This window comes from Manacus candei, unplaced genomic scaffold (assembly GCF_025592945.1).
Source record: "Manacus candei isolate 608988 ecotype Guabito, Panama unplaced genomic scaffold, ASM2559294v1 h1tg000011l, whole genome shotgun sequence".
NCBI classification, from domain to species: domain Eukaryota; kingdom Metazoa; phylum Chordata; class Aves; order Passeriformes; family Pipridae; genus Manacus; species Manacus candei.
The window spans coordinates 13676364-13690002 of record NW_026138059.1 but is presented as its reverse complement, the minus strand read 5'-3'; the positions used below and the strand labels follow the sequence as shown (position 1 = coordinate 13690002).

The 13639-nt window shown below is 40.4% G+C and overlaps 1 protein-coding gene across 3 annotated transcripts in view; it reads left to right on the top strand.

Annotated features, from left to right (window-relative positions):
• The window catches only part of ELOVL5 (ELOVL fatty acid elongase 5), a 40238-nt gene that overhangs the window by 22735 nt on the left and 3864 nt on the right, over positions 1 to 13639 (top strand). For all 3 annotated transcript variants that reach the window (XM_051777888.1, XM_051777887.1, XM_051777889.1), the window contains exons 2-6: positions 372 to 437; positions 2336 to 2523; positions 9694 to 9771; positions 10325 to 10496; positions 12030 to 12154. In XM_051777888.1, the coding sequence (XP_051633848.1) occupies positions 380 to 437; positions 2336 to 2523; positions 9694 to 9771; positions 10325 to 10496; positions 12030 to 12154 (621 nt within the window). In that variant the 5' untranslated portion in view covers positions 372 to 379. The remainder of the gene's footprint in view (positions 1 to 371; positions 438 to 2335; positions 2524 to 9693; positions 9772 to 10324; positions 10497 to 12029; positions 12155 to 13639) is intronic.

Genomic DNA, 13639 nt, shown 5'->3' with positions numbered 1-13639 from the left:
GAACATTTCATTGTTGCTGGCTTTCTCAAAGTCCAATCCTCCTCTTCACTGGGGGATTTTGCAAGATTCCATTTTTTATTTGCACGTACAAAATACAGAATTAAAAAGAACTTCATGTTAATCTGAACTCATTATTTTAGCTTCTGTGCATCTAGATATCTGATGAAGTACTTCAGTGGGAAATACAGCTCATACACCAGTGACTCGAGAATAAAATAAACTTTGTGTACTTTGTATCTGATGAGAAAGTCCACTATGTTTGCTGGAATTTCTGCATACTAGTATTTTCTTTGTTAACCCTAACAGATGATGTTCACATGATTAAACTGTTTTCATGAGCTAACTTTGTCCTCTTCTTTCCATTTCAATAGGTTGTAGAATGGAAGTTCTGGATAAAACAATCAATAGTTACTTTGGTGTTTGGCTTGGACCCAGAGGTAAGATTTCTCAAAAGTTAAATACATAAATAAAACTGATCTTACTAGAACATAAGAAACAGCTTCCCTGTGACAGGTGACTTTCTTAAGGATTGCAAAGCATCAAAATGCATGACAGTGTAGAAACCTAAAGTCTATTCAGTGCTTCTGATCTTTTGACCTGAAGACCTGCTAATTTTTCAGCTGTGACCATTATAGGTGCTGTTCTTCTCACTATCAGTTAAGCTCATGTTGTCATCTTAGTGACTGACTTACTGACTTACCTCACTCAGATCTTTGCTGGGGTTTTTTTTAGAATTTAATAATAGCTTTTATTAAAAAGAAAAACTTTAAAAATTTGCATTTAATTAAAAATTAATTAATTAATTGAATAAATAAATCTTGCCCTCACAACTGGAGCTGCTTCGGAATTTTTCATTAGAAATATCTGTGGCTTTTGGAAAGCATTGCTGCTTTGAAACCTTTTTGTTTTAAAGAGGCAGTGTTCTTGGTAGGTTTTTCATTGGGAAAAAGTCTGCAGGGGGAGAATAGCAGCAGCAGGACCAGGACAGGCAGTGGCCTCATGCTGAGGGCTTGGGTAGGGATGGCTCCATCCCACCTCATTCTGACCAGGGGGGATTAAATGTCAGCATCTTGTGTGCATTGTGCATAGCAGTGCTGCACAGTAGCCTGTGCTTTCTTCCTCTGACTGCTGCAGTAACACCTTTTCTGCCTCTTTCTTTGTCCCAGTGAGGCTCCGGTGGTGATGCCACTGCTTCGCAGGACAAAGTCAACAGGAGGTGAAACAAGCCTCTGATTCTTCAAAGTGTGTTTTCTATTTGCTTTTATTAGTATCTTTGGTGCCTTTGTTGCCCCTCTCTTCGTACTAAGCCTGTTTAAATTAGTCTGGATGTTCTGATATAACTTATTGTGAGTGCTGGCATATGGTCTGTATTTGCTGTGTGTTAAAAATAATGAACCATAAAGGTGGCAAATCAAAACAATTCCCTAACTTGCTTAATTACTTCCCAACCTACATTTTAAGGCCTCATTTCTTGCACGCAGGATCCACATATGAGTCCTTTAAAATTAAGTCAGGACTGTGAATGCTAGCAATACTTGAATTGTTCATTTATAGTTTGGTAAACTTGGTTTCAGTACTTTGGGCCGACTTCAGTGAGAGAAGTGAAATATTGCACTGTTGCTGGGTATGGACAACACAGTTGTGGTTCAAAAGGATCCCACAACTGTTACAAGTGTTCCCCTGAAATCCTCTTGCTCCATGTGGTTTATGCACTTTCCCTGAGAAGTTAATGTGTTGCTGGCTGGACTGGTTAGTCAGACTGGACTGACTGCTCTGTATTTCATTGCTTATGCAAGGACTCCAAAATTTAATTCTTTCTAATAGCACATACATAAGTCTAATTGTGTTAGTACTGATTAGAAAATAATTATCAGGATCATCCACTGATAACCACAAAGGGATCTGCTTCACTCCTAGGTTTGCTGACTCTGTAGGAGATAATGTGTGCACCATCGGGAAGGGTTGGTTTGAGAAAATAAGGGGGAGAGATTTGTTGAAGCTTTTCTTTATAGTTTAAGCTCATCTGTGGTATTCAAGTGGATGACAATTCTGAATGGTAATGAGTATTTAAAAATAATAGTAATATCTTAAGGTAATAAGAATATTTTTGCCTTAGGAAGAGAATTATTTCTGCTTTCTTTAACAACTGTACAGCTAAAACCTTGTTGTTTGTAATTAGCACTGTGACCCTCAGTAAAAGGGCTTGCTGCGCTTCCTTCATCTTTCTCTGTTATTCCAGCACTGGATGCATTTTGGGTACAGCTATTTTTGTGTGCTTTGAATTCTTCCCCTTACAAAATCCAAGCGTTTGTATATTTTTGTTTGTTCATTTCAGACCCCAGAGTAAAAGGATGGCTTCTTCTGGAAAACTATACACCTACCTTTATCTTCTCGGCCTTGTACTTACTAATTGTTTGGTTAGGACCGAAGTACATGCGGAATAAGCAGCCGTTCTCATGCAGGGGTATTCTGGTGGTCTACAACCTTGGACTTACACTGCTTTCTCTGTATATGTTTTACGAGGTAAGAGAAGAGGGATTGGGTCAGGGTTATTTTGCAGTATCTGTTTTAATTATATTGATTTATATTGAAAATTATCTCTGAGGACAGTGCTCCTAAACTTGGGGAAGCATTTGCGAATTTTTCAATTTCAACCATTTTCAATGTCACTTCTGTGGGGAGAAAACTGTAGTTGTAATGTTACCTCTAAGGATGGTGTCAAACAAACCTTGCCTTAAACATCCTTGCTGACCTTGGTTAGCAATGTTTCAAACACTTTTCTCAGTGGAAATGAAGGCCCGATCTTTTGTTGTGAACCTGGCTACTCTTTCAGGAACTCCTTCTTGCTCAGAAGTCTTGCTCAGTGTGATTGTGCTGGAGGATTGTGCAAAGTATTTCATAGCTAAACTGTGGCTTGATCTGGATGGGAAAACGTGTTTTATTTACTTGTATTTAATCACACACACTCTCCTCACATCTGTTTCTGTAAGCTTGCAATAGCTTCTTTTGCATCCTCCTTGTTTTACTGGGAAAAATAAAGTTGCTGAAATAAGGTTGTTGTGATTCATCTGTTTCTTGGAACTTAAAATCTGAACATACAAATATATTTCAAACCGAATTGACCTTTCTGTGGACTTATTTTCTTTCATAAAAACCCAAAGATTCAGGCAGTGTAAAGTTTTCTATGTCCCAGAGAGCCCTTTAGCTGCTTTTACTCAGAACTGTATGTTCTTATTCAAGTGAAAATGAAGAGCTGTAGTAGTCTAAATAACAATGCAGTTAGAAAATGACTATGTCACTTTAACTTACAGGATACTCTGGCTTGCTTTTAACCAAAGTATTTCTCATTTCTGTAAGGAGATATTTCATTGTCAACATCCTCTTTTCAGTTCTTTCAGTATGCTCTTTTCAAATACAAGCTAGGGCTAAAACTACTATTCTATTTTTTTTTTGCCTGTACATACAAGCTGTAATTTTCCTTTAAGTTTGTAGTTAATTCTACAGTGTTTTACAAGGTGAGTGTTTAGAGACAAAGTGATTTAAATGTAAAGTTATTTCTCTTGTGTAGTGAATTGTCTAGTCAAAAATTACTGAGTTGGGTTATTAAGAACTTAGATACTTAATTGTTCAGTTGGGAGCAGTTTTGTATTCAGTAGATGCTTGGAACAACTTGTGTTCTCAATGTGCTTACATTTCTAACCTCCCTGTCAGGATGTTATAATCCAGAAAAAATTGTGTGTTGATCTATTTAACTTGTATAAACTTAGTGTTGATGTGGACTTCAATGTACATTTGCATTATTTTATGCAGATATTATTTACAATTATATAATGATCTATTGTTTTAACCTTTTGTATGTTTATGTTATTGAGGATTTACAAGTGTTGACTTTGCCTCAGTTGTACCAAGTGTGGATAAAACTCTCAGGATAGCCAATCTTTTTTCCTTGAATATTTGGAATAATATTCATAGTTTCCAAATTACTGTAATATTCTGCCATGTTACAAAACCTGCTGATAAATTTAAACAAGAGAAAATATCTGAACTGTTGATCTTATAAATGCCTTTTTCTTGCTAACAATGAACTTGGTTACCAAGAAAGGGCTATTTATTATTATATGCCAAAGAATAGCTTTTATAATGTGAAGCAATGAGGCAACTAAAATACAGTGAATATTAAGGATCCTCCTTCCTATATAATGAAACACTTTACATCAAAGCAAGTGTTGCTCTTAATCTAACATTATCCATATGGAAGTGTTCATTAGTATTGTTCTCGTTATAAATGGACATACATGAAGCTAGAGCATTATGAAGACTATTAAACTCGTGATAGTTGCAATGAAATGTGGTTGGCAGCACTTGCTGCCCATGTGAGGGCAAGCGATGCTCTGCAGCAAGGTGGTGATCCCCTAAAAATGCTGCAAAGCAGAGTCTCGTGCTAACACCACATTGCTTGATGTTTGCAGGGAGAGAGACAAAGGGTGTAGGGGAAAAATTCATGTCCTTGCACCTCCAGGTATTTTCTCAAGCTGAAGTGCCTATGCAGTTACCTCTGTTGGTGCACGGCACGTGATACCCTTGCTTGGATCTCTTCCTTCTTGGAAATTTGGCTTTAAAGGATTAGCCGTGTATCAGTAGCACTTTATAATACACTTACTCGCTTTTAAGATAAAATGGTGATGAACAGCATTCAAAAAATTTATATAACTCCCTGTTCTCTTTCTTGTTGTCATTTTGAGTTTCAGTTGGATTAAATTTTTTTCAGTCCTGCTGTGAGGAAGGTCATAAACATTATCATTTATGAACTTGTTTACTAGCCTGTCTGAAAAGAAGTTGCTTTAATAGCTTGTATACAATACACCTGAAACTCTGCTTTGGAGTTTTTTCTGAGTTATGGCTGTGGTGATTCAGGTCATGATTCATAGCATCACAGCTTAAGTTACATATTATATGACGAAAACAAGATGTTAAATGGGGCATCCTCCCATCTAGGATGAAAAGGATAACCTGCTTGTTTTTCTGACCTTTACATCTGTGTGTCAGTAAACAATAACATGGGGAAATTTTGCATTGTAGGATTTGTATAATTCTAGGTATTGTGTACTTGTACCATTTGGCCTACTGATGTAAAATAATATCATCATCATCATCATCATGGCTAGGCTTCGTGAACGAAGATTTGAGAAGGATTCTATCCACACTTGCTACAAGCGCTGATGGCTAAAAGGCCAATGCGAGATAGACAAATCCAGTTGCAAAAGACACAGTGAAATGTCTCCTTAGGCAGTATTGGCAAGACATATTGATCACCATCATTGGTCTACTCTGGCCTCCAATCAGAAGACATGGAGACACACTGTACATAACACTGCTGCTTCTTTTGAGAACACACACAGAATCATTCTCGAGGAGAAAAGACAACGCAGAAAGAACCGTGTCTTGGCAAAATAATATAACCTTGCTCTAAAATCATTAGAAATCTTAGACTTCTTATTTGGAATTCCTAGTAGTTTCTGTGTGTACTTGCTATAACTTATTTGGGTATTTAATGACCAGGCTTTGATACTAACAGAACAGAGTAGTGGACTGCACTTGTCCCAGACAGTAAAAAGGCAAGGCAGATCTAAAGGAGGGAGAGTTTTCTCTAGGCTGGCTTGTCACTCCCATACTTCAGGAGGAGGGAATGCTCTTTAGGGACAAACAATGTTTTATTCTGTAAAAATGTACAGTGCTTGGGTGTTGAGGAGAAGTAACACTCCTGTCTCAGGCAGGGACAGCAAGGGGTGGCCTTCTGCATGCTAGAGAAGGTGTGTAGTGGGGTGGCTGGCAGAGGGGTTACAGGACATGGCTGCTGGCTGGCATGGCTGTGTCTGAAGGATCTGTGGGAGCAGCTGGAATAGCAGACACAGCACTACTTCCACCTGTGCCACTGCTCTGTGCTGGAGTCATGAGTCAAGTTGTCTTGCAATTCTGTGAGTAGGGCCTATGCCTCTGCACGAGTCTCAGCTGGGTAATTCAGCAAAGAAGGGAGAGTGCCAGCTACCAAGTTACACAGCACAGAGACCTGTTATTTTGAGGGTGTTTGTTAGCAGAACTAGCCAAATGATTTGGACCACCCAGGCTTAAATTAAACTAGTCAGTGATGAGGGCTCACTTTCTTAAGGGATCTCTTTACTGTCTTATTTTCTTCATCTGAAAAATTAAATTCCCTGCTGAATCGATCTGCAAAACGCCTTGGATTTTCCTGATGAGGGAGGTGTTGCATATGCTGTAGGAAAAGCATCCTCAGATCTGCACCCTGTTTTAGGAAGGAGGGTACTCTGTGAAGAAGTGCCGTGGCATGTGGCAGGTGACAGCTAGACTGTTCTTTCCTCTCCCCTTTCTTTCTCTACCGTCTTGAAGTCCTTATCTCTGTCCTGGAGTGACTGTGTTCCTATAAAGATAAAATTCCGTATCTCTGCAGGCATTTGCTTTCTTTGATCAGAGGTGTGAACTTCTGTTTCTCCTCACTCTAATCTAGCTGTATTTTGAAGCTTGTAAACTCATCACACCTTGACAGCTGTGATGCAGTGCTGAGCACCTTATCTGCCCCACTCCAGTGAGTCTCAGACTTTAGTTTTATCACAAGAAAAAACAAAATCCTCCCCAGTAGCATCTCTCATACAGTCCAGTTAGACTGGTGTGCTGGTGTTAGTGTGCTGGTTTATTTTGATAGCAGAGTTGATAGCAATAGCATGTGGCACAGTGTTTTAAAGAATTCAGCAATGGAATTACAAAATGAAAGCCATATGAAAAAAGAAAATTTCAGTGCAGGGGAAGAAAGTGTGAGTTGCTTAAGCACAAAAGCGACCTTGAGCTGCAGGGTTTTCCTCTGAACCAAGGGACTTAACATTGACTTTGAGTGCCATTTTAATTGGCTTATGAAGGAACTGTCTCTTTTTATGCTGTTTAGAAACCATGTACTTTGGTGAAAATAGTTATAGTTGGCCTTTTCTGGACAGGTCAGTTTCTCGAGAGAAGATGTGCTTGCGGCTGTGCATCAGCAGTGCCATTAGCAACCCTGGGCTCCTGCCAACCTGGAGATGAAGGACTTCCTAGGGCCAGCAGGCAGGGAAAGGTTGTTTCAAGGCTGCGTTGGCTGAGGAACCACCAGTCTGTTGCTGGGCATGTTTCAGACCTGCTGTACAGTGGCTGTAAGAAGGGCTTGGAAATTATGGCCATCCAGGGAGCAGACCACAGCAAGCATGAGCAAGGACTTGAATGCACTAACTGGCAATTTCTGACCCCTCCTTATTGTTTCTGTGGTGGCAGGTAAGCAGCTCCCTGGGGCTGTGCATAATGGAGCCATCTGGGAGCCACTCGTGATCAGGTCTCAGAGCGACCCATTGGTTTTGTATTTTGAACCTTCCAGCATGTGCTGCAAGTACTGTGGGTGCAAGAAATAGTGGTGCCAGGCAAAGGAGCTGCTGGGTAACTGGGGAAGAGGATTATTTACATGTTGCATGTTGCACTGACCGAGGTTTATGGGCAGTACCAGCAGTTTGTGGGCAGCAGTAGCAGCTTTTTACCTATTAGTTCCTTCTGCAAAGGGAGGATTAAGTTATTTTTGTAACTGTACTGACTATTGATATGATAAAAGATGTTAGCACTTTCTACAAATGCTGCTTTGCTTGTCTTTTAAACCCCCATGGCTGTGAGGGTTTTTCAGCTCCTAGCTTTTATAATATGTTCTTTTGGAAACAAGGGAGTATTCGGGTTTAGCTGAAGCTATTGCCTATAGCCACACTGATGCAATTCCCTTCAAAGAGGTGGAATCCCTGCTGACACCTGTGGTTGCATTACACTTTGGGTGGTGAACCTGTATTGTTTGCTGGAAAAGCTCTTTGGGTTTCACTGTGCTCCCTTTACTTGGAAGAAGTTTATGGAGTGCAGCATTAGTGATGGATGCTGTTTGGATTAATTACAATATAAACATTGTGATTATCCTTCTATTCATAGCACTTCCTTGAACTGTATGAAAACATCTGTAAGTTCTTAACAACACAATCACAGCAATGTGGTGGTCTTCTGTCTGAGGGACTGGTGGGCACTTGCAAGGCCTCAGTGCCCTGACAGTGGCTCGGTGCAAAGCTTGTTTCAGGATGTAGCTGGTCCTTTAGCAAGGTACCACTCTTAAACTGGTGTCCTTTGCACAGCCATACCTACCTTATGGCTGGAAGAGGATTCCTTCCATGGCTGCCTTCTCTTTGCTGCTTGGGTCCAGAAACTGCCTGGGTTGTTGATGTGCATGGCTGCCCTGCTCTTGCTGTGGCTGGGTGCTATTGATTTATCTCTGATATAGGAGATAATTCCAAGTCTATATGTTATAATTAGATGTAATTTTTCTCCCCCTAAATAGGGGTAATAATTCTATCTCGGAAGGTCAAAAATAATGACCTGGGCTAACTGGGTATTTTAAAAGCTAATTTAGGGGGGAAATGAGGCGTGAAAGAAATAACATTAGGGAAAAGTAGATCATTTAAGTGATAATCTTTATTGTACCTTTTAAAATTAGCTTCCTATTCACAGTTCTGAGCAGCATTTAGTCATACCAGGTTTTGTAGTCCTTTAATCAAGTGATCATTTAAAATGACTTATGGTACAAGGCGTTTCCAAAGTAGCTTTGCAAAGATGTTTTTTATCCTGCAGGAGAATAGATAAGGCCAAAACCGGACAACTTGCTTGTGCCTTTCAAATGTTTTTTTTGGAGATACCTAGCAATTCTTTTTTTCACTTAGGAGTCATCTAAAGTTGTTACTCCTCTCTTCATTCTATTCACAAGAGGAAAAACATCTTTATGAAAAATGTCCAGTGGTCCCTTCTGCTGAGATATTAAAGGGAGCTTGCTCGTGTCCTTCCACCTGCTCCCTCCTCTCATTCCACCCTCAACCTGCCCCTCCGTCTCCCACCCATGAAAGGATGAGATGTGAACATCCAGCTTGCATCTTGCTTCTCTGTGGATTTCAGCCAGCCCCACTGCACAGGCACCTCGTCATCCTCTCGTGACTAATAGCTGGTCGTTACTCTTATTAAAAATAATTCCGTTATGTTTGAGGTGTTATGCCAGGAAGTCAGGCAGGCAGTGGCATATCCTGCAGAGGAAGTCATTTATACTGGGAAGGATGTAATGTGCTTGACATGAGTGAATTGCTCAAAAATATCTTGAAGAATCACAATGCAGTGAAACATCCATTGTCAGCTGTTAAAGATAGCAAAGCTGAAGATTTGCTCTGTTATATAGTTTAAAAAATTATAGTCACATCTCTCTGTATAAAATTTCTTAAAAATATAACTTTTTATTTCCAAAAATAATCAGAAGAAAAATATATCTACTTCACTTTGATCGTTTACTTTCTCCTGCAATGAGATCATCAGCCCAGAAGGGGATTTCTTGAGAATCTGTGTGGGATAAGTGAGCATAAGATGCTACCTCCTATTTTTATTCTGGTATACACCAATAGGAAGAATTTGTTAAATCACCCTCCACTGTGATTGGATCACTGCTTGGAAGTTGAATTCAACCTGGTGCCACACTTGTGCCCATGAATCTCTCAACACCAGATGTCTGGGCAGAGCTGCAGTGGAGGTTTATAGGTGCCATGGGGTTCAGCCTTCTCCCCAAATAACATTTTTTTTTTTTCATTTGTTCAGCTGGTGACAGGAGTGTTGGAAGGAGGATACAATTTCTTCTGTCAGGATACGCACAGTGGAGGAGAAGCTGACATGAAGGTACCATAATTGAGACTTAAAGCTGATAGCATTTCAAATTGTCTACTTTAGTGTAAGTGAAGAGCATAACAGTATTGATTATGCAGATTTTGCTTGAACTATATGCTTTTTTCCCTCCTTTTGCAGTACAATGGACAGTGCACTGTCAAACATAATAGTTAATATTACAATAATCATACAATATATTCATGGTTGGATAAGTAATTATGTGTAAATTTTCAAGTGTTCTTCTGGTCACACTTCTGACCTCTTCTTTACAGAGAGCACTGTAGCACCAGCTCTGGTTAAATATTTTGTTTCTCCCAGGACACTCCAGGTGCACAGCAGCAGCCTCATAAAACAGTTTTTGTCATCCTGTTTTCAGCTGTAGCTGTGGGTTTGTACCTGGATCTCCTACAGGGAGACCTGAGTCAGAAGCATTACAGAAGATCCTAGCAGTGTCGTCAGTCCAAGTAGTGCAGGACAGAATCTGGATTTTAATTACTTAGGTAGTGGAAGGGTTGAAAGCCCCCACAATGTGCAGTGCTTCTAAAACTTGCTTCCTCCTTTCTAGATCATACGTGTCCTCTGGTGGTACTATTTCTCCAAACTCATTGAGTTCATGGATACCTTCTTTTTCATTTTGAGGAAAAATAATCATCAGATCACTGTTCTGCATGTCTACCACCATGCAACGATGCTGAACATCTGGTGGTTTGTTATGAACTGGGTGCCTTGTGGTCACTGTAAGTACTGGGTTATGCTGGGGAACATCTGCAACACGGGCTTCGTTTTGGTTTTCGTTTGGTCAAACCAAACATCTCTGGTCCCTTCAGCTGCAGGATTTGTTCTGTCCCATATTAAGCTGCTTTGCTGAATTGCAACTATTGCAGATAGTTGCAGGAATTAAGCTGCCAGCACAGCATCTAGAAAAGGAATGTCTGTGTAGTTTGAAGAATTTGTGTGGCAGTGTGGCCTTTAGGAGCTGCAGTAGCCCAGGTCAGATATCTGTCAACCTTGCTCTCTCTGTTTTTGTGGTAGTTGCAGACTCTCTAAAGAAACAATACTCTTTTTGAAGTCAGGACCAGAAGCTTGTTTCAGCTGCAAGATGACTAATACTGACTCTTGTCCTTATATCTGTCAAGTTCACTTGAGATGTTAATTTCTTAATTTAATCTCATTACACCACTAGCCATAACCAAATATTTCAATTAAAATCGTGTTCCCTGAGCAGTAATGAACATGACTGAATTAATTTTAAGTTGAAGATTTCCATGTCTCTCTTGTCTAAATCCTGCTAACCTCTGGCAGTATGGCTTTGATTCTCTACTTTCATTGTGTTTAGTTGGCATCTAGTTTCCTAACTGCATTAGCATTACTTCGTTGTGGTTCAGATATGCAGTTTATAGATACTAACTGTTGAACACTCCCTCCAAGAGAAACCTTTTCAAATCCAATGGATGTGAACCACTGGCAGTGCAGACCAAGAGGCTGCGTTCCTCAGGAGTCTGCTCTCTGAGCCAAACAACATAGAAACTGGTATTTGTTTTGTGTTGTCAGCACAACAGTGAGTAATGCTGAACTTATAAAAAGTGTGCATCTGGAAACATATTCTCCTCCAAGGAAGTCAATCCCTGTTTATATAGCAGTCAAAAATGCAGACACTTAAGAGTCTATCTTGTGTTTGTGTGGTCTTGAAAATACTTTTGTGCTACTTCTAGTCATCTGTTTTTCTTCTTCCAAGCTTTTTGTTCTGCTTGGTCATCACGGTTCTGTGCAGTTCAGTGTTAAGCTAAAAGTTTTTTTTTCATGACTAAAGGTGCTGTAAACAAGGACCAATAAAATGGCTGACTTGAAGTTACTGAAGATATCTGTTGTTTTTGGCTATAAATGACAAAATAGGCTCCTTCCTGGAAGGAATGAAATAAGCCTAAAAGTAGATGAGTGAAGTTGTCAGTTCGTGGGTATGTGAGTGTGCCTCCTTTTTCTCAGCTTCCTCAGTTTTTTGAGAAACCATAATGTAGATGTGCAAAAGAGTGGAGGAAACAAACCAGAAGACTGGTATAAAGTGCACAACTGCAAAGCAGCTCAGCTGCTGTGTTGGGTGAGCAGAATAAAAATCAAAGTGGAAAAAAACCAAACCTTCTTGCTTTTCTTCGAAGAGAAATCATATTTTAAATAGTAACATTTTGAACTTGTTATTTTTGTAGGTTCCATGAAACAGCATGTTCCTTCCTGATAATGCAGTGTACTTTCTTTTTCCCTTGCCCTTTTTTTAGCTTACTTTGGTGCCACACTGAACAGCTTTATCCATGTCCTCATGTACTCCTACTATGGACTGTCTGCTGTTCCAGCAATGCGTCCTTATCTGTGGTGGAAGAAGTACATCACTCAGGGGCAGCTGGTGAGTGATTGGCTCTTCAGTGCTTCAGCAGGCTCTTGTATTGGTGATGAGGTCTTTTTGTCTTTACTGAGTTAGGAAATTTTGGAAGGGAATAGAAGAAGGGATAATGAGGGCTAGTACCTTCTGCATCCTGTAATGCTTAAATCACCTTAGAAATCCAGTTCCTGCACATCCATTTGCCCTGTTTTCAGGACTGGGGGGAGCTGGGGACTGATGGTGTACATGAATCAGTGCTGAGGTCTGTGGGGTCTTCACCTCACCATGTTGTATGGCTAGATGTATTTGGGAGTTGTGGTACTGGGTTTTCTGGGACTCAGTAGCCAGGGAGGAGGGAGAAGTTTTTCTTCCAAGGCCACTTGAGCTAGCGTGCTCTCCCCTGTGCTTGGTGGGTCAGGCTAATGACAGACCAGAAACTGAGTGCAATGCAGTCTGTAACTTGTGGCCCATTCTAGTCCTGTGGGACAATACCTTTCCTGTCTCACTTTTGCATGCAGTTGCAAATGGTTTATTAAAAAATATTCAATATTTCTGTTCTCTTCCTGCACTTTGAATGGGCAGATTTTTTTGTCTTGTAGTTCTGTGTTGGACTCCTTGTATCCATTTGCATTGTTTCCCGTGTGTACAGTGATGAAGCCTGAATGCTGTGTACTGGAGGTGAAAAGAGCAGTGAAATTAAGCACTATGGCACTTGTTGTAGTGATACTGCATGAGAACCAGGTTTTCATGTGTACAGCATGTCAGAACACCTCAAGGAAATATGCATTGGTGTTGCGTTTTCCCCATTTTGTAGGGGAGGAAACTGAAGCCTAGAGATAGACTTTTCTGTTATCTTCCCCCCACCCATCCTCCCTTAGCACCCTCTCAGAGTTGTGAATAGTTCTAATAACATTTCTGGTGATGATTAATAACATTTGCTGCCAGCAATTCAAGTGTTGATTCTTAACATCTTTATTCTCTCCTTCCTGAAGGATGGCCAAGTGTTGTAGCTATGGGCTCATTTTGTTCCTGGGAGGGATGGGGCAGTTGCCTTGGTTTGGGGTTTGTTTTTGTTTTTCCTTCCAGATTTGGGCTCTATTCTTCATTCTGGTGGTTCAAGTGCTACAGAGTGCAGTGTCTCAGTGCTTCAGTTGCTCCGCTGGCTATTGTCAAAGCTGCTTTCACTTCCTTGCCTGCTCTTCATGCATAGCTGTTAGAGCTGCAAAATAGCAGAGCAGAACAGTATTTCCCTTTTTAAATAAACATTCCCTAATCTGGTAGCCTTCATGTAAGGATGAATTTTGCTTAAGGCCCTCTGCAACACTTAAGCCCAAACTCTATTTTTCCAAAAGAGATAATTGTAGATAGCTGGATCCCAATCCTCCTTCCTGACTCCCCAGCTTCCCTGCAGCCCTTTACCACAATATTTCTTCCACTGGAGCCATGTGCCAGACAGTTCCTGTGTGTGGGAGAGGATTTCGCTGTCTATGTGTAGACCAAGTGACCCAA